Source organism: Bacidia gigantensis, assembly GCF_019456465.1.
Source record: "Bacidia gigantensis strain McMullin 20006 chromosome Unknown contig_295, whole genome shotgun sequence".
NCBI classification, from domain to species: Eukaryota; Fungi; Ascomycota; class Lecanoromycetes; order Lecanorales; family Ramalinaceae; genus Bacidia; species Bacidia gigantensis.
The window spans coordinates 807,415-832,686 of NW_025408608.1; the positions used below are offsets into that span (position 1 = coordinate 807,415).

General features: G+C 50.6%; 5 protein-coding genes across 5 annotated transcripts; all 5 read right to left on the reverse strand.

Moving 5' to 3' along the window:
- Positions 1 to 3,074: 3,074 nt before the first annotated feature.
- On the reverse strand, positions 3,075 to 9,835 carry KY384_008312 (uncharacterized protein; the record flags this gene model as incomplete). Its single annotated transcript, XM_044816801.1, has 9 exons — positions 3,075 to 3,093; positions 3,220 to 4,494; positions 4,560 to 4,584; positions 5,813 to 5,898; positions 6,367 to 6,405; positions 7,211 to 7,531; positions 7,584 to 7,884; positions 8,399 to 9,635; positions 9,689 to 9,835. 9 exons carry the CDS (start codon positions 9,833 to 9,835, stop codon positions 3,075 to 3,077), a joined length of 3,450 nt encoding a protein of 1,149 aa, XP_044666166.1.
- A 627-nt stretch (positions 9,836 to 10,462) lies between these two features.
- KY384_008313 (uncharacterized protein) lies at positions 10,463 to 10,936 on the reverse strand (the record flags this gene model as incomplete). The annotated part of the gene is made up of 1 exon (XM_044816802.1): positions 10,463 to 10,936. One exon carries the CDS (start codon positions 10,934 to 10,936, stop codon positions 10,463 to 10,465), a length of 474 nt encoding a protein of 157 aa, XP_044666167.1.
- Positions 10,937 to 13,395: 2,459 nt separating this feature from the next.
- Positions 13,396 to 14,034, reverse strand: KY384_008314 (uncharacterized protein; the record flags this gene model as incomplete). The annotated part of the gene is made up of 1 exon (XM_044816803.1): positions 13,396 to 14,034. The coding sequence occupies one exon, from the start codon at positions 14,032 to 14,034 to the stop codon at positions 13,396 to 13,398; it is 639 nt and encodes a 212-aa protein (XP_044666168.1).
- Positions 14,035 to 18,104: 4,070 nt separating this feature from the next.
- Positions 18,105 to 23,019, reverse strand: KY384_008315 (uncharacterized protein; the record flags this gene model as incomplete). The annotated part of the gene is made up of 2 exons (XM_044816804.1): positions 18,105 to 18,740; positions 18,793 to 23,019. 2 exons carry the CDS (start codon positions 23,017 to 23,019, stop codon positions 18,105 to 18,107), a joined length of 4,863 nt encoding a protein of 1,620 aa, XP_044666169.1.
- A 6-nt stretch (positions 23,020 to 23,025) lies between these two features.
- RPL12 (60S ribosomal protein L12) lies at positions 23,026 to 25,038 on the reverse strand (the record flags this gene model as incomplete). The annotated part of the gene is made up of 5 exons (XM_044816805.1): positions 23,026 to 23,345; positions 24,394 to 24,718; positions 24,772 to 24,892; positions 24,947 to 24,980; positions 25,035 to 25,038. The coding sequence occupies 5 exons, from the start codon at positions 25,036 to 25,038 to the stop codon at positions 23,026 to 23,028; spliced, it is 804 nt and encodes a 267-aa protein (XP_044666170.1).
- Between the last annotated feature and the right edge of the window lie 234 nt (positions 25,039 to 25,272).

The following is a 25,272-nucleotide window of genomic DNA, read 5'->3' on the forward strand; positions in this document are numbered from 1 at the left end:
AAACACACCGAAAATTAGAAACCTCCTACCAATTCCTGTGAGGGCTACTTTAGAGATTGTCTTCATCATCAACACCTGTTACAATGTTTTTCAACCATAGCAAAGGTAAGTACTAACCATTGGACCTGGTGCCGAGCCTTGCACCATCTTGTGTAGGTCGCACCTATGGCGTCCAGGTCGGATGCCATGTACCTTGCCTAATAAGAATACCTTTGGCAACTTTGCCAGTTTAAACACCTTAAGATCATAGTGCAAGCAGCCACCCAAGGTCGTCCACCAGACGTCACCAGAGTTGGACACAAAGAAAGAAGAGACACGTGTGGACATATTGGCCCTCATCTTTCGTTTTTCAACCATTCAATTTCGGAAGAAAGACAAGAGACAAGCCTCAGGGTTCGGGCATTGCCTCAGATTCTCCACGTCTGTACGAGAAGTGTGACAATAAACTCGACTTCACCGACGTTTGAGATCCATTACGGGTGTCAAATACTTGACCGAAACCTACCCAGCAACACCAGGCCGACTACATTGCAGACAATGAGACACAGAGGAAGACGCTCGCTTGGAGGCAGGGGACCTCTGCGGCGGGCACACATCCCCCTGCGCCCTATCCGTTTCCCAGCGTCTGTGGGGGCGGAAGGGAGAGGCAAAGCCATGCACGAAGGATGAAGAACCAACAAAATCCTTCGCGTGTCCTAAGAGGCTGCAAATAGATAATCTGCATAACCGAGATTGCGGAGGTTGGTGTGTGCGACGTCTTGATGCAAACGATTGAAACATCTCAAGCCGGGAGGGTACCGCACAGCCCAGTAAGTTGTTCCCGTGACTGGAACAGCGATGGAGAAAAAAGATGTCAGAATGTGGCTTCGCATTAAAGGTTTCGATGCCATCACGGGAGCGAGAGAATCAACACTGCCAAGTAGGTCTCTAAACCTGGAGAACCTCGGCTTTGCGATGCGATGGGGGCCTTCAATGTCCATGCTAGACGGCACAGCTCGCTTTTGTCGTCTGGCCTCTCACCTGCAACATCACTTGAGCAGTTCTCTCGTCCATGATTGCTATCGCGATCCACCGCCATAGACCACAGCGCTTATGGCAGTAAAGATTCTTTCAGGCAAGGCTCGCGAGCGGCGCGAGCCTACGAAGCACGCGCATCAATGTAGCGCATTTGCGACCCCTGGTGACCCCTGCATGAGAATACACGGTGTCGCACACGTCGATTCGCAAGTCGCCGTACTGCTCTGGGAGTCTTGCAAGGCCGCAGTAGGGCACAAGTCTCTTTGGACACTAGGGAACATCTCTCTTGAAAGCTGGGTTGAAGTCAGGTAGGGAAGACCAATTGCGATCCTTCAAATAAGCATAAATACGAGCCAGAAGATATGATAACAACCTTCTTCCTCCTCGTCTCCCGAGATGGTGCGACGAGGTCTTCAAATGTTGGCTGGACCAACACCGTCGCATACTTGGCCCGATGGTTTCATGGACGGCGTGCTCTCATCGAGTCAGATCAATGCCGTGCTTTACATGCCAGATTGCGTACCCGCATGACGTTGTCGGCGCAGCATTGTCGAAACAGAGGAAGCGAGATCGATGAGAATGGAAGCTGTTGTCCAACGAGACTTGCCATTACCATTTCACGTTTGAAACGTAAGCTCAATCAGTCTCGAATTCCCTTACCGTCGAGCCCATCTCAGCCTTCATTCTGGCCTGAATCTCAATCGCATCTCTCGCAATCTTCACAACTTGCATGACGACTCCCTTCCAACTCAATGCAAATGTCGGTGCGGCACGACAACGGGCAACTCTTCATGATCGTTTCAGATACGACCCACTGCACTAGACGCAGCCTACCCCCAACTTCTCTCTTCGCCCAATCTGTCTCCTCCCCAGATGCTTACAATCAGTCCGTCTTGACCCCCTCGAATGACAACGTGGTCAAATTAGCCCTGATCGACGCATTGGGCCAGCCGATCACATGCCGCATTCACCCTTGCCGTACCTGACACGATTCCTGTTCACTGCTCCTACCGACCCTTACTTCCAACAGCAGCAACAACGATATCACGACGCATCAAACCGCTGTCCACCTCGTGCCTCTTTGCCTGCTTGCCCGTCCATTGAGCTCTAAAAACCTTAGCTCTAACCATGCACGTCAGCCGAGCTGCAGGTCAAACATCGATTCCAGCATAGGAGAAGGTCGCACCACGTAAGACGAATGCGTACGCCTAAGCGTAGCCTGCGTCGACGCTTGCATCGCCCATTCTGCATGGCTTCGAAAAGAGTGTGGCATCCAGGACGCTTTGGGTGAGCAGAGCCTCTGAGCATCTGCACTGAGCCGCATACGGGCATGTAATCTTGGTAGGAGCCCAAGGCGTGGCGCGGTTGTCCAGGCTACGAAGGCAACCTGCAGCGGCCGAATAGCGTCGACATATATAGCCATTGCGACATAAGCTGAGGACTCTAATTCACTATCGTACCGTTGGTATCGTAGTGTCGATAATGGTGGTGACGCTTCGAAGCAGTCTAAAGGGAGTACCAAGCGATGTAGTGTTGAGGCTCATGCCTTTATTAGCACATTAGCGAGTCATGAGTATAGTAAAATACATGTGTTCTCGAACGCTGTTAAGAAAACACTTGTCATGCCTCCCCTCTGAGCGCCTTGTCCCTTGGAATTGGGTATCCTGTCGTTGTCAGACGGATCAGCTCTCCAACGAGCAATGTATTGCTTAGTCGCTAATGTTTCAAGGATTCTCGTTCTACTGAAATCGTTTTCGCCAAGTTATATGTCTAACGTATTGTTGTATATCATCGAGACCCAAGACGTCGTCGTCTGCCTCGATTTCCACCGTCTAATCGTTGTGACAACACATCCCGTAGTTTCGGATCGTTAAGGTCTTTATCCATGTGATTGACGCGAACGTGCCTGATTTGAATCAGTTCCTTCGTGACGCATCTCGCCTGCCCTGAGCATTTACCTTTGCAAATTGTCCGGTCTTGGGTACTTATGTTCTCTTTCCGGGCAGAAAGGACACACGTACCCAGGTGACTGATGCACCAGCCCATGCCGTATCATCTCATTTTTCCTCTTGAAACCTTTACCACCCTCCGACCTCGCACAATTAGGTACAGGGCAGTAATGCGGCCGGTTTTGCGAATGCACGTTTGCGTGCGAGCTACCATTGTCAGCTGTCATCTAAGCAAACATACATGCAAGCTCACTTGAGAAGATATTGGGTCTGGAAAGGTTGTGCATTGCAGCCGTCGTGCTTGCACCTGAACGATCCATTGATTATCGGTGGGCCTGGGTGCGGTATTAAGGGGGGCAGGACCCGACCCGCTCTATCCATCTCGATGGCTTCTGAACTTTGTAGCGGAGACGGCGCGCCCTTATAGCTACTTGTGTAACTATCGGCCGATTGTGGGGTCAAGGCCTCGCTCCCGTGACGAGGTACGAAAGGAGGAAGCTGTACGTTAGGACGTGAGGGCGGTGACATGTTGGTAGTATCTCGCGGAGATGGATTGCTGTAAGCCGGCGAAGGCTGACCATGCGGAAATTGTGGTGAGAAGGTGCTGCTCGATCGGCTTGAGGGGCTAGGGAAGCGAGACATCTTGGAGCTCATAGGTGGCGAGAGCACGGAATTCGCACCTGCTGGCACTAATTGCGAGCGAAAACTGTTCTTCGGTGGTGCTCCATCGAGAAGTGGTTTGAGACCACTGTCGTGTAAGGAAGGCAAACCTTGAGGAAGATTGGGGGACTTCGTGGCATCGATTTGTGGAGATGGTTGCATGGCTGCTAACGTTTCGCCCGGCGATGATAGTGTCGTCGGAACCGTATATCTCCGGACCGGCGACCTGCTTAACCTGGGTGTGTCGATTGAAGGTATGCCATTAATACCTAGACCGGTCGGTCCATCAGTCGCTGCTCTTGGCGGCCGTGACTTAGACGAAGCCCGTTCAAATTCTTCTTCTGACAGCGTCTGTGATGCCGCGTCTGAATAGTGTCGACTCATTCTCGCAGAAGGGCATTGCTCTTCTGTTTGAAGGCGAGGGAGCTCCGGTCTCCCCCTTCCATTCCCCGCAGACCCTGCGTGGGTGTCATCTCCAACGTTGGGCATGTCGGGAACCTCTATTGAATCGACGGGCTCCTCCGACTTTGCGACCACTTCGCTCATTGCATCACCGTCCATGACCTGGCTGCTGATCTCAGAATCAGACTGCGGCAGAACCTCCTCGCCCGCCCTGTTGGCCAGTTCTGGATGATTAAGACCGCCCATGAATCCTATCAGAACAGCGTCCCCCCTCGAGGCTTGAGCTTTCCTGGGTCGCTTCCTAGGTTTGGAACGATCAGAGACCGGCTCTGGAGTCGTAGAATAGTCAGATGAGATGCAATCGGGGGAAGGCGTGGGCTTCAGATTAACTTTTGTAGCAACTAGTGGTGGGGAATCCGTGACCAGGCCGTCCTGGGGGTCGTAGCTTACCGCCGCCAGCTTGACGCTGTTGCGCTGGAGGGGAGGACACCCCTCCGTGCTCCAGCGCAAAGGACGTGGTCGTCAACGTACCTAGCCAGCCCTCCTTCGAGCTCACCTATTGATCATGTTAGATTACGTCCGGGTTCAGCACATACGTAGACAACCATGCCGAAAAGCCATGCAGCCAATGGCAATTGACAGTATCAACCTTTCATGAGCAGGACTTCTTCAGTAGTCGCAATGCAGGAATGTCTCTGTCGGCGCGAGCCTCGTCGATAGACTGCGTGCGCAGAGGCGGGGTCTGAACTGCTCAAATGCACAGGAGTAGATTTTGGCAAGGAGATGAGTCTTGAGAGAGGAATGGCATAGGAAACCCAAAAGGAAAGCAGGACATCTGACGTACCCGGATTGAGGGTGCTACGGTCAGAGCTCCTCGGGGACGGTTGTTCCCGCGGTGGAGGCTCTTTCGTCGAGAGGCTGAAAGCGGACAAGGCTATCTGGGTGAAGAAGACGGCAAGAGGGTGACGATAGCTGATCTTTCAACTCTGCAGCGAGCGAAGGGCATGGTATAAATGAAGCCCAAATTTGACGAGCGTTTACAGATGTTTTACAGAGGATGAAACAGATCACGGCGAGGCTCACGGGAGATGACTGATAGATGATGGTGATCCGTGATTGTTGTTGGCCTTACTGCTTGAGGAGTGAGGAGCGAGGCAGTGCTCGCACCACTTCTCTCAGCCGCCTCTGAGCGTCTGTTGGAGTTTCGAACGCGTAAGTGGTGTTTCAGGGCCCGAATGTCGGTTCATGATCTAAGCTTGCATCACCTTCGGTCGCAGATGCGAGATTGTCTTATGGGAGCAGGATGGGAAAAGGGCTGTGTTGCACCCTTTCTGGGAAGGGGGGGCGGGAAGAGCGAAGGAGTAGCAAGGGACTAGTACGTAGAGCTTCAGCTAGCAGCAGCAGCAGGGAGCCTCTTATGGTAGTAGGAAGTCCAAGAAGCCAGGAGTCCAGGATCGAGACAGGTCACAGATGACAGGGTAGGGGAAAGGGTCAGTCGTAGCCTGCCTTTAGGTTGGCTTGGTTTGGGTCGGGGGGTCTATAATGGGACAAGTCAGCGGTAGCATCCTCGCCGGGCTCACCCTACTCGATCTTAACACTAGCACCTAAGAGTCTGCCTTGGGAAGTTTTAGAGTGGTCGTAGACTCGTAGACGTTGCCCTTGTTGCCTCCTTGAAGGGCTAGGTGGAAGACAGGCAAGACAGGGCAGGTTACGGCCTCCATTCTGACGACTTCAATGCCACTTCCATGCTGGCTTGGCCCCTGCTACCAGTTGATTCATCTCACCATCTGGCCGGCTGCTTGAGACTTTCTTTAGCTTTCCAGCCAGAGCACCTGCAGCAGTAGTGCCTTGTTTGAGCTTTTTCTCATACCTGCATATTGCATAATCCCATCGTCCTGGACGCGGGTCACCCGTCGGCGGTCATCAACAGTAATACCTTACTGACCGTCGGACGCGTCGCAAGTTGCGACATGAGAGGAGCTCGAGATCAATCGCGAGCGACACTGGAAGTGTTCCGTGGCTGGAGTTGCTGTCTGACGCACGGCGTCTAGCGGTTCTGCCCTCCCCTCAAGAAGCCACACACACAACGCGGACCCGTCACGACGATCCATGGATACTATTATTATTATGAAGATCCGTTACCGAGCGTCCTGATTGATGATAATAATGATAATAATAATAATAAAAATAATAAAAATAATAATGGGACTAAAAGCAGAAGAAGCCGAGCTTGCGAATGGGGCTTGCTCATCCGTCGACCGAGGAGGAAGTTGACTTGCTGGCCCAAGCTGGACCAATACCTTAGTTAAGAGTGCCTCCTGCATCCTGCACGGCTTACGCGAGATCTAGCCCCTTAGCTTCTTCAGCCTCCCCACGTCTGACAGCGTCACAGCAACATTAGTGTGGTTTGGTTCTCATGGGGGCGCGGGCAGAGAGTACGGTAGGAGCTTGACGATTCAGAGCGCTGTGATCGAAGATTATTGGGTACCTCCGTAATCTTCCCACAACCGCAGAAGAGCCTCGACTTCTGTCACGCATACACTAGACTAACCACATTGGGGTTTAGCCACCTGTTCCTAGTGGTTTGAGAGCCGGGACAGTCTTACTCGACTCGCGGGCTAGATATCTCATACCAAGACAGAGAAATCATCGCAGCGAGCGTCTTGGACATAACGATCTCCTGGGCATGCCGCGAATGATGCAGTCCATCAAACGTGCTTGTTTACAGCTTGGCTCCTCTACCGCCCCCTTTTTCCGTTTGAATCGGTCTATGAGGCCAAATGTGAACTGGCCATATGGCCTCATCAATCCTCCAATTTCCTTTGCCTGCTCACTACTAGCCTGCCTTTGTGCATATCTCGCGGCAATGCCTTGCATAATGACACAATTGCGAAAAGTAGCGAACACGTGACCCCAATCTACTTCTCCTCCAGGGTCCCATTCAGCCACTTCAGCATACCATCCTATACACTGCTCTTGAGTTGGCAGCACTGGCAATGGGTTAGAGGGCGAAAACGCGCGGTTTGTCCGTGATTCTAATCCGCTGATTGGGGGGTCTACAGCGAAACAGTATGGTGAAAGAAGGTTGGCAAGATCTGACAGGGGATGGCCAATGGTGGACATCTCCCAGCTGAAAGGCAGTCAATTCACCACCCAAGAGAATATGGCGGGTAAAGACTCACTCAAGGATTCCAATGACCTTAGGTTCAGCATGATGATACACGAGATTATCAATCTTGTAGTCACCATGAATTATGGTCCCGCGGTCTGTTGGCTGGAATGTTGACCCTTTCAAGAACGAGACCGTTTCATCGAAATGAGGGATGTCTCCAACTGGCTGCTTATTCTCAATGTCGACAGTCTGTGCCTGTGAAGTCGAAATGGCACTCAGTGTCCTGATCTGACGGTTGTAGAATCCAGAAGGTTTACCGAACCCCGTAAGGCCAACAGAGCAAGGGTCAACCCGGTGTAGTTTGCCTAGAACACGAAGAGCATCCCTCCACCTAGAGGGCCGATAGTCAGCTTTGGTTGCTTGCAACCAGAGTGTAGGCTTACATCTCCCTACGGTCATGCGGGGGAACATTTGGGAAGGAAGCATCGTCAAATATTCTGCCATCCAAGAATTCCATCACGTAGAATACAGTCCCAATGACATCTTTGTCTTCACATAGGCAGTATGTTCTGGGTACAGGGACCCCTGTGTTTGCCAATGCGCGAATGATACGATATTCGCGGTCAACCTGGTGGGCGGTCTTGGACAGGAGCTGCCCCGGTGGCTTCTTGCGCAACACATATTTCTGTCCATCCGCGGCCTTCAGCTGGTACGTCGGGTTTGATTGCCCATAGCCAAACTTGTCTAGGTGTTAGCCCAAGCCAGACGCCTCGAGAGGCCTGAACCCACTTGGAGGCATTCGATTGGCAACGTGATTTGGCTGGCATTCCGCTTTAGATATCGCGACAACTGGTTTAGGTCTATAGGCTGCCGGACTGGCCCGGCCATGCAGAGCAAGATGAAGTGTAGTAGCTGAATTTGACTGTTGAGCCCATCATGTGTATCGCAGGGCGAATGGGCATTTGTTGATATTGAAGGTGACGAGGAGGGGTCGTGCCGAGGTTGAGTAAATTGAACGTCTTTCAGAGGACTCTAACTGAAAACAGATTGAATTAATTCCCAGGAGGTACCGGTCATGTGCAGCTTTCACTTAGTCTAAAGGTGTCTGAAAATTCAATTGTCTCGCATTCACATATATGGGGTATCTCTATGCTCTGTACCTCATGCATGATCGTAAAGGTCGTCAGGATAAGCCAATGGGCTTTCAAGCGCGCTCTCTTAAAGTCCATTTTATATCAAAAATCAGTGGCTTTCATACGTGGTACTCCTCTACCTCTTAGTTTCTCACTGAAAAGCTCCTTTCCTGAATTGAATTTGCCGGGGAAAAGATCTTTCACTGTACCATTCTGCGAAGCAGTACCCTTTATAGAGATGCCGAGCAAAGAAGCGCTAGTGGTGTTGTGTTTGTCCCTGTCTTGACCTCCTCGCAAGACCCTCCCTCTATCAATACCATCATCCCTCTTAGCGCGACTGTCCGGCGAACGGTCAAACACTGAAGTCCTCTGCGACAGCCTTTTGTCTTCACTTGCTCCGTCCACGAATGGCACGGGCATTCTCCCAGCAAAGAGGTCCGCTGTCTCGTCTGCAGCATCGAATGCATCTGTTCGGCGGTGATTGTTCCCTGACGTTAGATGGGGGAAAAGCTCCTTCTTTCGGGTCACCGCAGCGAGTTTGTTACTGAAAAGGTCTTTGCCTTCGGGTTGTCGGTTCTTCTGTGGAAACAGTTCCTTTTCTCTATTGTTTACTTCAAAAGGTGGTGTACGCCTTCGGTGGCGCAGCGGGCTGATGCTGTTTCTGCTGATAGGTGAGGCACTTCGGTTACGCGAGCGCCGATATGAATGGGATCTTCTTCGAGTGCGCTCATGACTTGAAGAGAGGGTTCCTTTCGGTGCCTTTGGAGGTCCACTATCATCGTACATCGATGCATCAAACCCTTCTTCAGCGTCGTATTTTCTTCGCCGTCGATCTTCTTCGTCACTATATCTTCGCTTCCTGTAGTCTCTTCGATTATCTTTTCGTCCATCTTCTCCCCGTTTTCGCTCCCGCGGGTCATGTTCGGGATGCATGAGGTAGAACCGGCTTGTCTCATGCGCGCGCGGACGCTTCCGATCCGTGATAAGAGCAATTCGAATCTGTAATTTCGAACCTGGCCGACATCCAATCGGTTGAGCAGGCCTCAAATCCAGCGGCGAGATGCTCATTGGGATGTTCACAGATTGATCTGTCAGATGTAGAAGCGCATTGCTAGCAACGTCGGGCGTATGGTAAATCAGATTTGCCGAAGTATCATCAATCCACTCAAGCCGTTCCCATTGCGTACCAAAATGTTCCAAAGAATATTGCTTGATGTTCTCTGTAGATAGATCGTCTAAACCTCGTAAATGAACCTTATTTGCAGCGATCTCTTCAGGTGACATTAGTAAAGGGCTGTGGCTAGCTGTTGTGGATATAGCACGGTCTTCTCCCTGAGGAGCTATGAGAGGGTCCTCTAAAGACTTGAAAGAAGATCAGTCGTAAGGTTGCGCGCACCGCAGTTCCCAGTACTTACAAACTGCATCTCGTCTTCTCCATCTAACGGCCCAAGGTCAATGTCCATATCAACATCCATGTCTACCATGGATGCCGAGATATCGGCACGATCGGCAGTGTATGTAGGACCGATAGCAAGATTCGTGAGTGGCTCCTGACTTTCCATTGCTTAATGTGGAAGCTGCGATATCAATTGCTCCAGGAGCCACCTGGAGATGTAAAAAGGTGAAGTGAACCTCAGGCAAGGCTCGGCTGCGGAATTAAGGCGCAATATTCTTCCGAATTTGGAAGCTCCGGTCAAGGTTGCATATAAAGCTAGTATTCGAGGGCAACTGGCTTCTCAAAGCTTGCATTCATCTTTTCTAGGAGGATCTCTTTCTTTTAAAAAGGGCAGCCAGGGTCCTTCCTCTATGTCCCCGTGTGCTTAGTGATATGGCTGCTCGCAGACTTTGGAGACTTCCTTCTCTTACTGCTTGTCTCTCACCAAGGTCACTTGCTTTATCTAACGGTTTTCGCTTTTTCAGTCGAGCAGCTCTGCGCTGCGCAGGTGTCTATGCACAGGTTACCGTTCGGCCCGGATTCTTCACTCGCCGTTCGTATTTGCCGGAGGAATTTCTCAATTTTCGGGCCCATTTATTTTTGGTTGTACCAGCATCACGGTCAACTTTATACTCTGTTTTCAGCCGTCGCGAGGCTACTGCCCAACGGTCATTGTGCTCAATCTCAGCTCAGCATCTTCCTCCTCTATCAATTCTTGCATAATTGACATCACCAGGTGTTCTTCAGTAGTGTTCTACTTCTGTTGGTCAAACCTCTGCTTACGTGCTTGCAGCATGGCTGCGTCCATCGCTGGTCGCTTTATACGAGGTGAGGTATCAGTAACGACGGTATATTCTGCACTTGTATGACTTACCTGTGGGCCAAGCGAAATTTCTTTCGATTTGAGATTGGTGTTGCGCGATGCTCTGCTAGTCCACCTGATTGACTCAAGCATTGCACGTGGAAATCGAAACTCAGCGTCTTCACTTTTATTATCCTCTTCGTACTCACTCGAGTCGTCTTCCTCTTCGTCCTCAATATTACCTTCCTGTTTAGCATCCTCTTCAGGCCCTCCTCTCTCTAAGCCTTTGGCAATATGATCGTGGTACTTAGGCTTACTGTAGGCATCATCCACTCCCGGAGTACTTGTTTCGTCATCATTGTCATCACCCTCCTGTTCGTCCCTATTGCTACTGCTAGTGAATTCTTCTCTATCTTGATCGCCCATCACTGAGACTTCTCCACATTTTATCTATTTCGGAAGCTTCGTATTTAATCATAAAATATTTGGCAAGGTTTTCTCTTTCCTCGAGTGCATGTAAAAATGGAGGGTCTAGCGGCTCCTGAATAATCCAATCGAGGTCTGGCCTAGGAAACCAATCATAGCACGGTGTCGTATCTATGCGTTTGACAGTCGGGATTTCACAAGTTTCGCGAAGAACTATTCAGATTCGGTCGCACCAAGATCCATGGAAAACAGGTCTTCAAAGACCTTTCGTGGATTGACGAAGGTAAGGTGCGGGGTCGTCAATGATTCCTCATAATGTTCCAGACTGGTCAACACATCGATAGAGCTTGAACCGTCTTCCAAGGCCCTCTACGGGTCACTCAAGTCATCGACCCCAGCAAGTACGCTCGCTATCATGACTTACATGAGTCAACTCGGTCAGGTATTGCCTGATATTCAGATTGTGGGCTTCTATCCTCGTTGATACCGTATTAAGAAATGGCGCCAGCGCTCTATTTGCAGTGTTCCAAGAATAATTGAATGATCCGAGGAGTATCAAACTCGCAGACTGAATGTTGAGTGCGATGAGAATTTGCTCGCCTAGCGAGGTCCAAAAGTACAAGATTAGATGCGTAAAGATCCTGACGCTGGCAAAGGCGAAGAAAAAGGAGAAAAGCACTAGAGAGAAATTACTAGCGCAGTCGTGAGAAATATAATCGACCGATACAATAGCACTATCTATCATTCCGAAGCCAAAAAGGAGCACAATAGGAAAGGTCATTGCGACCTGATGGCAGCACCCGGAAGATGCTGACCGTGCTTGAAAAACGTGTTGCTACATCATGGTGGAGGCTATTAATGACATACGAAATCTCAAGTTTCATGACTAACATGACACTATTCTGGCTTTGGCTCTGTTTGATGTACGGACGAACCAACGCTAGTCATTCACTGCAATGGAGATGCCATCTTTGGCGAATTAAACACCGTGTCGCTACGCTTGGACCTAAAACTCCGGTGTGCAAGCCTCTTTGAGGCATGTCTTGCGTAGAATGAGAGTCCTCGATCCATCTTGACGTATACAAAATGCTATAAAAGCTGTGAGCTTCTTTTGACCACCCAAAACCCCTGAACTAGCCAGCTATTCCTGACGCTCATTAGGTCCTGGGTGAAACGACGGAATCTATCCCTGTGAGGCTTCATAATACAGTGTCACAACCTAGTCATGGACTCATGGTGACTATTATAAAATTCAGGTTCATCAGATCTACGTCCGACTTCAAGAAAGGTGATTCGCATCTTTTGATAGTTTCCGAGGTACGTCAGTATGAACCTATCAGCACCGAGGACGCAACAATAAGAGGTTTTCGTCTAGGAGCTAAAAAGGTGGCTAATTACCAGACACAACTTCGGCCATCGAGGTTTCGGTGTGGTTTGCCAATTTTGCGGTGGTCATAGGCTGCTACAGACTACCAATGCGGCTGGAGTGAAGAGTGAATATATCTTGGCAGGATATCGCTTTTTTCAACAGAGTCACTAAAGGTTGTGAGGGGAAGCACGTGGAGCATGGATTCGAGTCCATGTAAAGTGAACATGATGGAAATAATCAGTTTATTGACTCCTATTGTAATATAGCACTCCGGAAACATTTCTCAATCGTAGCATCCCAGGGTATCTTCGTTAAGCCACTGTTATACCAAACGCCACAGACCGAGCCAACAGAGCACACTTTCATTTGACAAACATTTTGCACGTGTGAGGAGGTGAACTAAGGTCAGCTCTCCGGAATGCCCACATGGATGTGTATAAAAATTCAAGGGTCGCGTAGGTAATCAAACATCTTGGTCTTCCCGTCATCTGTCGTCCAAATAGCGTTCAAGTTTGATTCTAACCCATGTTGATTAATTGCATTGTGAAACATTACTACACTGGATCGTCATCTCAAGATTGACAGAGCAGAGACGTCACGTCTATCTTTCCCGTACTAGTTTTAGAGATGGACTCATCTCCGTGGTGAGGAGGGTTTGGTGCCTGTTCGTCTGCTGTAATACTATGTGAAGGAAGCTTTGGTATTTCCGTATGGGTCCCAGGCGAGCATATCAGTGTTCGTGGCTCGACACCACCAAATGTTGGATAGTGTCTAGAAGGGTAAAGGCCTCCAGAAGAGGATGAACACGGCCCGGCACTCGACAAAGGGTGGCTTTGAACGGTGGCGTCTACTCCCATTTCGGCAATTGATGGGAGGCCTTGAAAGGCAACAGGCGAGGCATCTGCAGCTCGATACTGTGTCGGCGGTTGGCGTGAAGCTACAACAGAGAGTTCGAGTAGCCGGCTCGACGGCATAGGCGGGTTAAAGGCTTCTTGGTGCAGCTTCGAATGAGGCCAAAGATGAACGGGCTGAGAAATCCCGGTCTGCGAATTGAGAGGCTGAGCCTGATCATACTGAGATGTCCAACGACTCAGTGGATAGTGTGTCGGAGCGTGCGGGTAGCGCTGCGAGTAGGGATGCTCGGGGGGGAAGTCACTGTACGCTGAGAACCATTGTCGGACACGAGCGAAGGCGCTTCTCCAACAGAGTCTGCCATGGAGATGTCAGACCGGGTCGGTGATATCATCTGCGCTCCTTCGGGTGACTGGCCTGAGAACGTACTCAGTTGCTGATGGCTTTGCAGTGACTCAGGCGGAGTACGGTGCAGGGAGAGTTGCTGACGGCGATGGGCTGAATCATGTGCTGCTGATCTTCCAGCGGTTTCACGTCGAACGACCATACGCTTTCGTCGGTTGACACCCCCATTGTACCAGTTCTTGACGGCATTATCACTACGTCCTGGTAGTCGTCTGGCTATCTCCGCCCATCGCTTCCCTATTTGGCCAACTAGTTTCTCAATGAGCGCACCCTCCTCCGCGGTGATTGGAGCATGATTGAGCGCTGGCTTGAGATTTTGATGATATCGTTCGCGACACTGTTTTGGTGTTCTAGTGCCCACGATCGCTGATATTCGGACCCAATTCTGGGGACCTCCGCATGCGACACAGCCCAATAGTGTTTGATCCTCCTGTGGACCCCATGGCCCACGTTTGTGCACCACAGGAGCCATCGCAGCGCCTAAGCGCAAGCGTGTTGCAAAACTTCTGGTTGTCGAAAATCAGACTTGCAAGGTGAGTTGCTGCTAGGGAAGAGGACTCACAGCCTTTGCAGCGAGATACCAGTCACGCCAATATATCTCAGAGACTTAAGCGGGGGACTGTCAGAACGAAAGCGGTTCACACTATTGATGTCTTGCGTCCAACGATGGAGGAAAAAGCAAGAACTTTTGGTGAACCCGCTGTAATTAATTGGACACAATGATACGTTGTCAAGAAATGTGCCCTCGATATTTATGAGAAAAAGATTTGGAAAGATTCAAGCGCCTCACAGAGCCCAATGGCTGAGGATGGAACGCAGACTCGTTTTTAACCTCAGCACAGAAGCAACAGCCGAAGCCGACTGGCGGCGATGAAAGTAAGTTTTGTGACCTATTTTGTGGTTGGTAAAGAATTTGGAGAAAGAATGCTGTTTTCAGTGGACGAAAGAGAAAGGCTCTGTAATTAGCTACTGAGATCCATCGAAAGGATAATGGAGGGCACAGGATACAAATGGCGTAGGTTACGGCGCAAAGCTGAGGTGGGAAACGGAAAGAGTATAGTAGCAATGAAGGCCGAGTCGAAGTCGCGGCAACCGGCAATAATGGGAAAGTGGCTTTTTGGGCGTAACTTTTGGATGAAAATAAAAGACCAGAAAACGCCATTGACTCTGTCTCGTCTGTCCCTGGTTGAGGACTGAGACTAAGGTCGAAGGGTCAAGCTTTACACAATTACCACTTTCAGCTGATTACCCTAATCAAATTGCTACTACCACGCTTAGCACACTCGCGATGATGCTGGTGGGCCGCTCCGTCTTCTTAGTTAGGGAAGGTTTCGTCGAAGGGAAGGGGAGGGGGGTTGACCGTGTGTTGAGGATGATGCGTAACCCACACACTAAAGCACCGAAAGGCTCTACCTTAGCTTGTATGATTAGCTCCCTTGGCGTGCGTAGGCTCCCCCTGCTTGCCTTAGTCGTAAGACTATTTCTTTACCGCTGGAGATCAGGTAGCCCACCCAGCCAATACCTGTAACGATACCGAGCCTACCTTTTCAGTCGACCCATCCGCTCAAACAGAGCGGGTCAGTGCTGTCCGATCTGGCCGATCTCTCCTTGTCTCTCTCCTAGCATCTCCTTTGACGGTGGCGTCCCCCTGCACTTACTAGCCCATGCTTGTCCAGTGTAGAGTATTGCTCGCATTTATTCCAGCATGTCGACCCAGTCCTGGTGGTCCCAGGTTCTACCACACAATATCGGAGATAGAGTGCCAGCGACCGTTGAGATAAGCCGTCTCGCCCCACTTCCAGATGGGCTTAAATGATGCCAGCGAAGATCAGCCAGAGCCGCAGATCTGCACCGAAGGATCATCCTCCGAAACACTGCCGCGTACTTCCAATGCAGACAGAGTCGAACTGCGAGCACCTTTGCCATGTGGAAGTCGCCCCCAACAGGCCTGAGGCTATCCGAATGTCTGCGGTATGTTCGGAAGCTTTTGGCCCTTTGGAGTTGGTTACTCGACTGTTTGCAGGGGAACTCGCCTCAGCAGGGTGTTACAGACGACTAAACCAATTGGGGCAAATGCAAACGCCCGCTGCCAGATAGGTGAACCCACCGTTAGGTGATGCAGCGTGCGACAGATTAGAGGGGACAGGGGGGGGGCATATCAGCGACGCTAGGATCGGATAGCCGAGAGCATTGACAGGGGGTCGCAAATCGGACGCGCAGAGGCGAAAGACAAAAGTGGGACATGGTGGGAGATAGTCGGGACAGCGTGCGCTGAACATTCGTCGCCGTAGTCCCATCGAGGCTAGAGGCTTCCCCTCTTTGGCGAAATTCTCCTTGGTTTCGGCCGGAAGAGGCAAAGATGGCTGTTCCACGATTTGGTTAACGTATAACGGTCTCCCGATTGGTGCAATCTCTGATTCGCGGGCAGATGCGTACGTAAGGTATGGATCTCTGCTGCCGTACCGCTGTACGAAACGGCCGTGGACAGAATACGGCAGGACGTTTGGCTGCTGTCACCTTCCTACTAGAATACTTTACACCCACTCGTGCGATCGCGCAGCACGAAGGAAATGTGGGAGATGCTCGGGCGAAAAAGGTGCCAGGTGTGTGGTCGCAGCAAATGTTGTGCCTTGTCTCGTCCTCTGGCGCGCAGGAACGCCATCATTTGCCGCAAGATCTGTTCCTCATGCTGCATCTCACATGCTCCTGGAGACCTGCAGGTTTGCAAGGCATGCATTGCCTGGTTTGTGTTGCGCACTGTTCTTGTTGCCCTTGGAAGATGGGGATCGCTTGAACACTCGAGAAACTGAAATGGCAGAATGGCCGCCCCTTTAATCCCTTGGAAGGGTCACTGCTCTTCTAGATTCACGCGTTTTACTTCATACTCCCGTACGTACAAAGCTCTCAGAACTGGAGGCCTTGCTTCCGGCATTTGGCCTTTGGTACTAAATACCGGCTAGTCCAAGCTCAAGCGCCGTAGCACTGCAGCGGCTAAATCGTTACGAATGCCTACCCCAATTGTCCGTTTTTAGGGTTCAACTCCTGCTGATGCTCTCGGGCTGGAACGTGGAGATTATTTGGAATCCTGGATCGCCAGGATTGATTCGTGCTTAGCGATCCAGCCAGATAACTAGTAGTGACACCAGGAACGCTAGGGTAAACCTCATAAGGCGCCCGACCATCACTACCATAACCGCCTAGCGTTCACAGGTCAGTCATTAGGCCAGACTATCAACGTATATGTGGCTTGACCGTTCTATGCTTTACCTCACTATAATTTCCCATTCAGCGGCGACGAGCGCGTGAAGAGGATCCGCGACTCGAACACTATCATTCCAACGCTCTTCACACAAGACAAGGGTTGGAAGCATGGTGGTGAGCGGAGACGACCAGTGCATTAGCATGTCATACGATGGCCCTGACAGGCGTTCGCAGGTACCTTGTATGCACCACGTTGCTTCGTCTCGAAATTGAGATCTCCAACGAACACAGGCCCCGGCCGAGTTGGCCCGCTTACGCGAGAGGGAGTGACATGGGAGAGAAATGAAAGCCTGGGCCTACAAATCCAAGCGGTCCCCAACCACAAAGGAGCTTGGTGCAGGTACCCCACCGATCTGTGTTCTATTTTCTGAACCTTCACCTTATCACTTACCGACCGATTCGCGAGCTGGCCTGCGGATCCGATCTGATCCCAAAATCTGTTGACTTATCCCTGCATTGCGCAAAGGTCTCAGATCCAATGGATCGCTTATTTGCTAACGTCCCGTGACCCGAAGCTTTCCATGTGTTCTGCATCACACAGCTGCAATCTGTTTGACCGTTAGTACCGTACCGTAAGCCTCCACCCCTCGTGCGGTTTCACGCTGCGTCGTCCATTGTTGCGGCAGGCTTGAAGCCGAACCCAAATGCCGATTTAGCATCAATGACCTTTGATGGTTGTGTTCCTCGTTCGGTTTACGATGCGCCTCTCACTTCGACTCGTCCCGAGACGAACCCACCTTGCCCGCAGGCGTCCAGCGATACTCCTGAATGATACAGGGTACAAAATGCATAGGCCTCAAAAGACCCTGTACGGTCTCAATACGTCAGCTGGCATGCAAGTCCAAGCTAATGCACGTAACGGAGGGCTTCGGTCACTGGGAACATCCTCTGATGTACCATTCACCCAATTCGTTTGTGGTGGATACCGCTGGAAGAAATGGTTGATGCTCATAGAGCCTAGGTCTCGAACGTGCGAAGCGTGCTTTTGCTTCGAAACGAGAGCCCACGTATGTACACTCAGGAATGGGAATTACTCCTAACAAATCAAGACGACCGTTTGTATCCTCGCGGATAACACAATCAAACAATATCCAACACTATTTATCCATATCATACGTGTATCCCGCAACCCGGCAAAGCGAGCACTTCGCAATGCCAAATGCCCCGTCTACTGTATCCCGAATGACCAATTATCGCTCTGACTCCATCGCTACAAATCGGCACTTCCACATACAATCATATTCCTCATGAAACGTAAGCCTTGCTGAAATCTCCTCGCTCTCACAGCCAGATGTCGCCGCCTTCCCGAGCCACCCATCTTCGCCAAGCCTCAGTATAAGCAGCCTCTAGATCCCGAACCCAGCGCCTGGTGTCGAATAAAGCACTCGTCCAACGACTTTCGTACAACAGTTTGCGTAACTCTACCAGTCTGCCCACTCCAAATCCTGCTTCGCCCTCGTCAAGTGGATAATAAAGGTCACTGGCCAACTCTACCCCTTGTTCCTCGTAAGCCTCATCATTCGTCGCAATAAGGTCCGATGCTGCTCGATCCCCTTCACTATTTCTGGGCAATGCCCCGCGCAATATGGAAGCCGCCATTCGAGCGCACATCTTGTGCTCATATCGAGGTAATGTCAGGAGAGGTGTGCCGGACCACAACACATCCGCCGCTGTTGTATGTGCATTGCATTCAGGTGTGTCGACGAACAGATCACAGATCCGGGCTCGTGCAATATGTTGCTGTTTAGGCGCCACGTCCGTGAAGATGATGCGTGAGGCCACCTCAGCCCCTACCCATTGCATTGCCGTTTGTCGCAGATGCTGTTCTCCAAGCTCTGGGAAGCGCAAGAGCCAAAGGACGGCTCTCGGAACCCGCGAGAGAATACGCAGCCATGACCTGAATGTCGTTGGCTCAATCTGTTTCGCAGTCAGCATATTTGATGGCCCTATCAGGACAACAGACTCTGACCTTGTAAAGTTGGTTGAAGTTGCCCAGTATTACAACGTCGTCCGCCAGGTCAGGGAAGAGCTCTTTCCTCATTTTCCACCGCCGTCTCTGTTCATTCCTCCAGTCCAGTTGCTTCTCTTGCGCGTCGGGGGCACTCTGTCTGTGATCACAACAGAAAAATGTGTCACGAGTAAATATAATATTCTCCCCGTAAACCCACTCATCCAGATCTTCCCTGTAATTCCCATCTAGCACAAGATCTTGTAGGTCTACGTTTCCTCTGAAGGGTCGTAATGTATTTGGCGGGATTGCAATCCTATCGGCCAGGAGATAATCACACCATTCAGCTCCTAAAGTTCCAGCGAACCCCATGAAAGACATTTGTATGGGCGCAGCTCGCGCAGCAAATACTTCATTCTTTGCTCCCCTAGTGTAGCCATTGAGATTGACGAGAATGTGGATCCCATCTGCAACAACTTGATTGACGAGGCGCTCTATTGACCAAGAGGAGGCATCATAAAACGTTGGAGATTCACGCTCAATCTGATTGCGATGTACAGAGCCGTCGCTGGTCGTGGTTGCGTAGCAAGTTGCCTTTACTCTTGCCGGGTTGTGCATTCCGAATACGGACTGCATGAGGTGAGCTAGTGGGTGATTGTTGAAGTCCGAGGAGATGTATCCGACATTCAGCTGAGGTTTGGGAGGTTCTGGAGGCTCGTAAACACTGTTTGGGAGCCAGGGGGCCCGCAATGTTGTACACGAAACTCGAAGCCCATTTCGCTGTGAAATTTGACGAATTTGCTTAGCGGACAGAGGGCAGGTGAAGGTGTGAAAGGGCAGGACGGTTGGGGCGCTCGGAACAGCTAAGGCGGCAGGCAGCCGTGGTCGAATGCGAAGGGCTGCGGAGGACTGAGTATAGAGGCCATGCTTCTCTTGGTACAGCTGCCATGTTATGAGTCTCGTTGCACGCTCCACCATTCGTACCACTTTTGCGCCTTCCCACGGCTCCTCTGCCCAAGAGTGTAAAGTCGTATGGAATCCATGCAAAGCAGCGTTTTTGATGCTGCGATGTAGCTGGTGCATTATGTAGTCAATACTATTGTTTTTCAGAACACCTTGGCCCCAGTTTCTACCTTCTCGAAGTTGCTTTCCGACTATCGCCACAACACGTTCCATCCAGCCACTGCTGGGGGCCGAGCAAGCTTTTGAGTCATATAGGATGCCTTGTTCATCCACGTGCCATCGATCCAAAGTGGTGGGAAAGTAGCCAATCCCACCTCGGCCCGTCCAACTACACACTGAATTCAGAGCATTCGCGAGACCACAAACGGCCTCGGCAAAGTCAGGATTCGACGCAACAGCACGCTTGTAGTAGTGGATGGCATCTTTAATGCCACCTTTGTCCTTCACAGCATTAGCGAGGTTCGCTAGAGCAATATCGAAGTTCCCATCACACTCTACAGCCTTCTCATACATCTTTATAGCTGCCGAAAGCTGTCCAATATCCTTGAATAGACTACCCAAATTCGTATACAGATGAGTGTGTCGAGGATCTAATTTCAAGCCATAATCGTAATATGCTAAGGCAAGAGCGACACCGCTTCCAGGAGTCACGCCCGAGGTTGACGTTGATGGGCTTTGATGGGAGACAATCTGCTGATTTGTTCGCGCTGATTGCTGGACACCAGCTAGCAATATCCCAACATTGTTTGCAGTTGAAGGACTTGGTTGCAAGGACAAGGACAAGTAATAGAGCACCAGGATTTCCTGAACTCCAGTAGTAGCTCGGGAACTTGTAGCTGAGGCACCACTTGACGACATTCCGTCTTGGTATATCTTTGCCAGCGAAAGAAGAGAGTTACTAATGATAGAGACGGCAGCTTTTTGGCCCATCCCCTGTGGGATGGTCTCTAAGCCAGGCAGATTGCCGTTCGGGGGAAACACTAAACGAGCGGTTTCCAGAGCTGTTTCGGGTGGAAGTAAAGCCGGTTCGTCGTGATTCTGTTGTCCTTTAGACAAATGCCCTAGTAAGTGCTTTTTCTCTGAAAAAACTCTTAGTATATGACCAATCAACCCTCGAATCCTGTCGGGATATTGGCCAGTCCCAATCAAAATGGCATCTTCGAACGCTTTAGCAGCTTGGTCATTCTCACCAGACTGATAGAGGACGTTTCCCTTCCCATGGACTAAAGCTAGTAAACGGCCGTTGTCAGAGGAAGGAATAGCGTAGCTGCCTGATCGGTGATGTGAATCGGAGTAACGGTCCTCCTGATGACCAACATTCGAGGACACTTCCGATACAAGAGCTGACTCAATGTAATCAATGAGCGCAACAGCCTCCCTCCCTCGGTGCTCTTCATGCAGAAGGCCAACCAGATGCTCAACGGCCTCGAAATAGCTTGGCCGCAGTTGAATGGATCGCATCCAATGCTGCTCTGCTTCACGCCGTTGCCCCAATGCAAGGAGAGTGGCTGCTAGGTTCGACATTGCCTCCACGTTGTTGGCATCCTGTCGCAGGACTTTCAAATACCATTTCGTAGCTTTCGAATATTCGCCGAGTCCGTAAGCCAGACAGCCATTTAGAAGCATGCCGTCTGCCCATTGCCAATTACTCTCTTGACAAAGCTTGCTCAAAATTTCCATCGCATTTACAGCAGCAGCCGCCGGAGAGGCAGGTGTTGGGTGTTGAGTAAGTCGCGCAGGTACATAACTAGGGTTTTGTGTATGCGCTGACAATCTGAAATGCTGGGACTGCGGTTGCCAGCCCCTTACAGAAGCATCTCCGTGGGCGAGCTTATCGTGTTCGTTGACCAAATAGGGCGTTGTCTGTAGATATTTCACGTTATTCTTCGTTGCACAATCATTCTCCTCGAGCAGACTGCCAAAATGGGACGAAACATTCCCATGCGAAAGAGGCTTGGTATACGAGGCATTAGCAGGAACAGAATCTGAACTAGACCGACGATGTTTGCTTGACCAAGAGGGATAGGGACGCCGCGGCATTGGTGCGTACGATTTTGGCACCGCGGTCAATCTCTTGCTCGATTGCTCGTCTCGTCTCGCTGATTCGATTGATGCAAGCAACCCACAGTACGTTCTATACGCCCATTGTAAGATTCTTTCCTTGAATTGAGCTTGGCCCGAAGCTAAAGCAAAGCTTGGCTGACGCTCTTCAAACATGGCAGAGGCCTCGGACGTTCTGACTCTGACCTTATTATCACTCAATAACAGCGTAGACTCTGCCGGTGAACCTTGCTCAATGGCAAGCTTCGAGTAGAAGTCATGTGGTAGACTGCTATTATGCGAACCATTTGATGTCTGAACGACATCATTATTCCCATGAGAATGCCCTTGATGATCCAGGGAAAGGTCTCTGCCGCCAGGGAGGCTTGATAGTCTACATCTTTGATTCGAAACTGTCTGCTCGTGAGCAAGTTGAGGCATTGCTGGGGAACATGCATTATTGTCAAGCCTGAAGTCTCGCAGCGGAGCTGGTCGATATGGTTCAAAGGCCCCATTCGGCCAATACGGCCCGAACGGACCTGGAGCTTGCAATGAGGTAGGGCCTAGACATGGCGGCCACATGGGCTGCAAGACCGTTGGTACACTCTGGTTACTTACTGTGTTGAAAGGATGAGTATGCAAAGATGACTGGTGTAAAACAGAATCCATTCCACCGGCCGGTGGAGCATTCGGGTTCACGTTGGCGTCGAGCTGAGCTCCCGCCATGGGCGTTCCATGTGACCAGTTTCCTGCGTACAGAAAATCACCCGAGCCTTGCAAAGATTCAGCCCTGGCCGCAAAAGACTGCGGTGGACGACAGGAGATGGTATTGGATATCTGAGGTGGGAAGTCTAGCATCAGTGACGTCCCTTGTGCCGGTCCAGAGGCTGGCATCAGAACATGTTTTGGAGCAGGCGGCTTCGACATCCATTCTATTGGTCTTCCATCGTAACCAGCTGCTAGTGTTCCATTCGGGGTCTTGCGGCGGAGCATGTGTTCTGACGCATCGTCTTTGAGATTGGATATACCGGAGGGAAATGCATACTGCTGCTGCTGCTTCGGACCTCGAACGAACCCCTCTTTTGGGACGAATAAGGGACTCTTTTGGTACTGGTTGAGCGTACGACCAGCGCGAGAAGGTGTATTTGTCTGTCGCGGTTGATAGGAATACCTTTTGTGCCCCGACGTTTCTGGAGCTATCTCAAATTCATGGAGCGTTTGCGCTTGATTGCGCCCCGAGAGCATGGCGACTCAGATATACAATGATGTACATCGCAACATGTTGCGAATAGCATTCTGTTCCCGTGAAAAGGCAGCAGCGTCTGGCTGAGCCATCGGCCGATATGTTGTAAGTTGTGTTCCAGTGAAACAGAAAGGCAGCTTCTTGAGTAAGGAGACGAGCCTGACGGGATGCCCTGAACGGTGGCTGTCCAGCGCAGGAGCGAGGTACAGCAGCGGCGGGCGTATCTGCCCGAAGCGGAGGAGAGCTGCCCAGCCAATGGAGACCAAATCTTGGAGCTTGTCGATGAGTTCTGGAAATGACTCGGAGGGAGCACAGCAGCGACTGGAGGCTGCAAGGACAAGTAGTTGAAAAGAATAGATTAGAATGGAAGAAGAAAGATTAAATAAAGAAAGCAAGCAAGCTGTCAGAATTTCGGAATAGGACAGGGCGGTGTTTAGTTGCGAGCAAGTAAGCGGGATCGACGCCCACTAGTAGTAATCTACCACTCACATGCATATGTGAAGACGCAGGGAGCGCACTGCAAAGCGCCAGTGCGTGCAAAGTCTACCCTGAGGCTCCACTTCTGCATGTCTTTGGCAACGGCTCGGGCTGTTCAGCTGCGGCGACACTTCACAATATGAGACACTCTTTATAGGCACCTTGAACCTATAACCCAGGGCTTTTTCCACCCACACTATCGTCATGTAATATTTCAAAGCCTGGACATAATGGCTGATGTTGACCTCGAGCAGAGCATGTGTCAAGTGCAGCTTAGAGGGGACGGGGTAAAACCCGGTTGACAAGTGAACCATGAGTTCGATTAGGAATTCCCACTTGCTGTGCCGTCGGACCTTTGGGGGTCTACTGCTCGCTGTAAATGCAGCTTTGCTTCAACGTGTCACTCTGACTATTGTTCCTTTCACGGAGCTCACAACTCGCGACTACTCTACTAGTCGTAATTCATGTATTCATAGCATCCTATCCGGCAGGCAGCTTCACCGAGTTATCTGCTACATACCCTCGCTAGTCCTCCATCCGAAGATCGTCAAGCTACGCTGCAAAAATTGTATGCTAGACATGAATGGACCGCAACAACCACTTGCGATAGCAAGGATGTCGCGGTGAGTATTCAGCGTAAGATGAGTCAATCTACTTTGCACCAAAATAGGCCAAGACCATTTTATATCCTGACCCAGTAGGGAGGAGGTCGAGGCCAGAGTGTTGGCAAAGTGTAAAGGGAAAGTGGTTCGGGGGCAATCGCAGTGTGTAAGGCTTTTTTGCAACTTTGTATGAATTGATCATTCATGGTCTACCTAAGCGAGGCACGCGCTCGATCACGAATCGGGAACTATCACGGTATCAGCGAGGATCATTATAAATTGGACTTGGAAGCGAACTTTCAATAGCACCGCTGTCGATTTCATCAGATATGTCCTTTGGAGATTTTCCGTCTACTTGACAGCCCACGCTGAAAGCTGTACCAAGGACTTCCTTCACCGTACCTGTGAGGTCTTTTGCTAACGACTTGAACCGCATAGTCCGAGCAATGCTGATAATTTCCTCTAGAGGTATTGATTTGGAGTGCTTGATGTTCTTCTCTTTCTTACGGTCGCGCGGTGGTTCCTTTAGAGCCTTAATTACTAGGGAGGAGGCCGAAGGAACAACTGAAACGGCGGCTTGACGATTTTGGATAGTGAGCTTGACCGTGACGCGAAGTCCTTTCTAGCAAGATATAAGTAGTGCTGGTAGAAGAAAGGAAAGCACGGGTTGCCTACCCAGTCCCCTGTAGCTTTTGCGATGTCCTCTCCTACTTTCTTAGGCGAAAGACCGAGGGGGCCAATCTTCGGCGCCAGTGCTGACGATGCTCCTACTTCTCCTCCGGTCGCTCTAAGTGTTCTTTCAATCACGTCAGTCGGAAAGCTCTTTCACTTGTCGGGGAAGGTTCTGCACATCTCCTTCACTTCGTTGGGATCGAATTTGGGAGCTGGGTACACGGTCAGCAGCGTGACCTAGATTAGTCTCTGGTGAGAGCATTTACCCATCTTGACTTTGAATAGATCGCTCCTCGCGAGATTTCAAGGCGGAGAGATAGACCTCAAGTCTGCACTTCGATCTAGTCGAAGTCGAAGATTTAACTGGGCTATTTCATAAGTTACTTACCTTAGGTTGTGCGCTCCATTCCTTGGCGTGGGGCTGTCACCAGCCCTACGGTATTCAGACCCCTTTAATTCTTGGACAACCTTCAAGCACCTTTCCTAATTGGGTATGCAACGTAC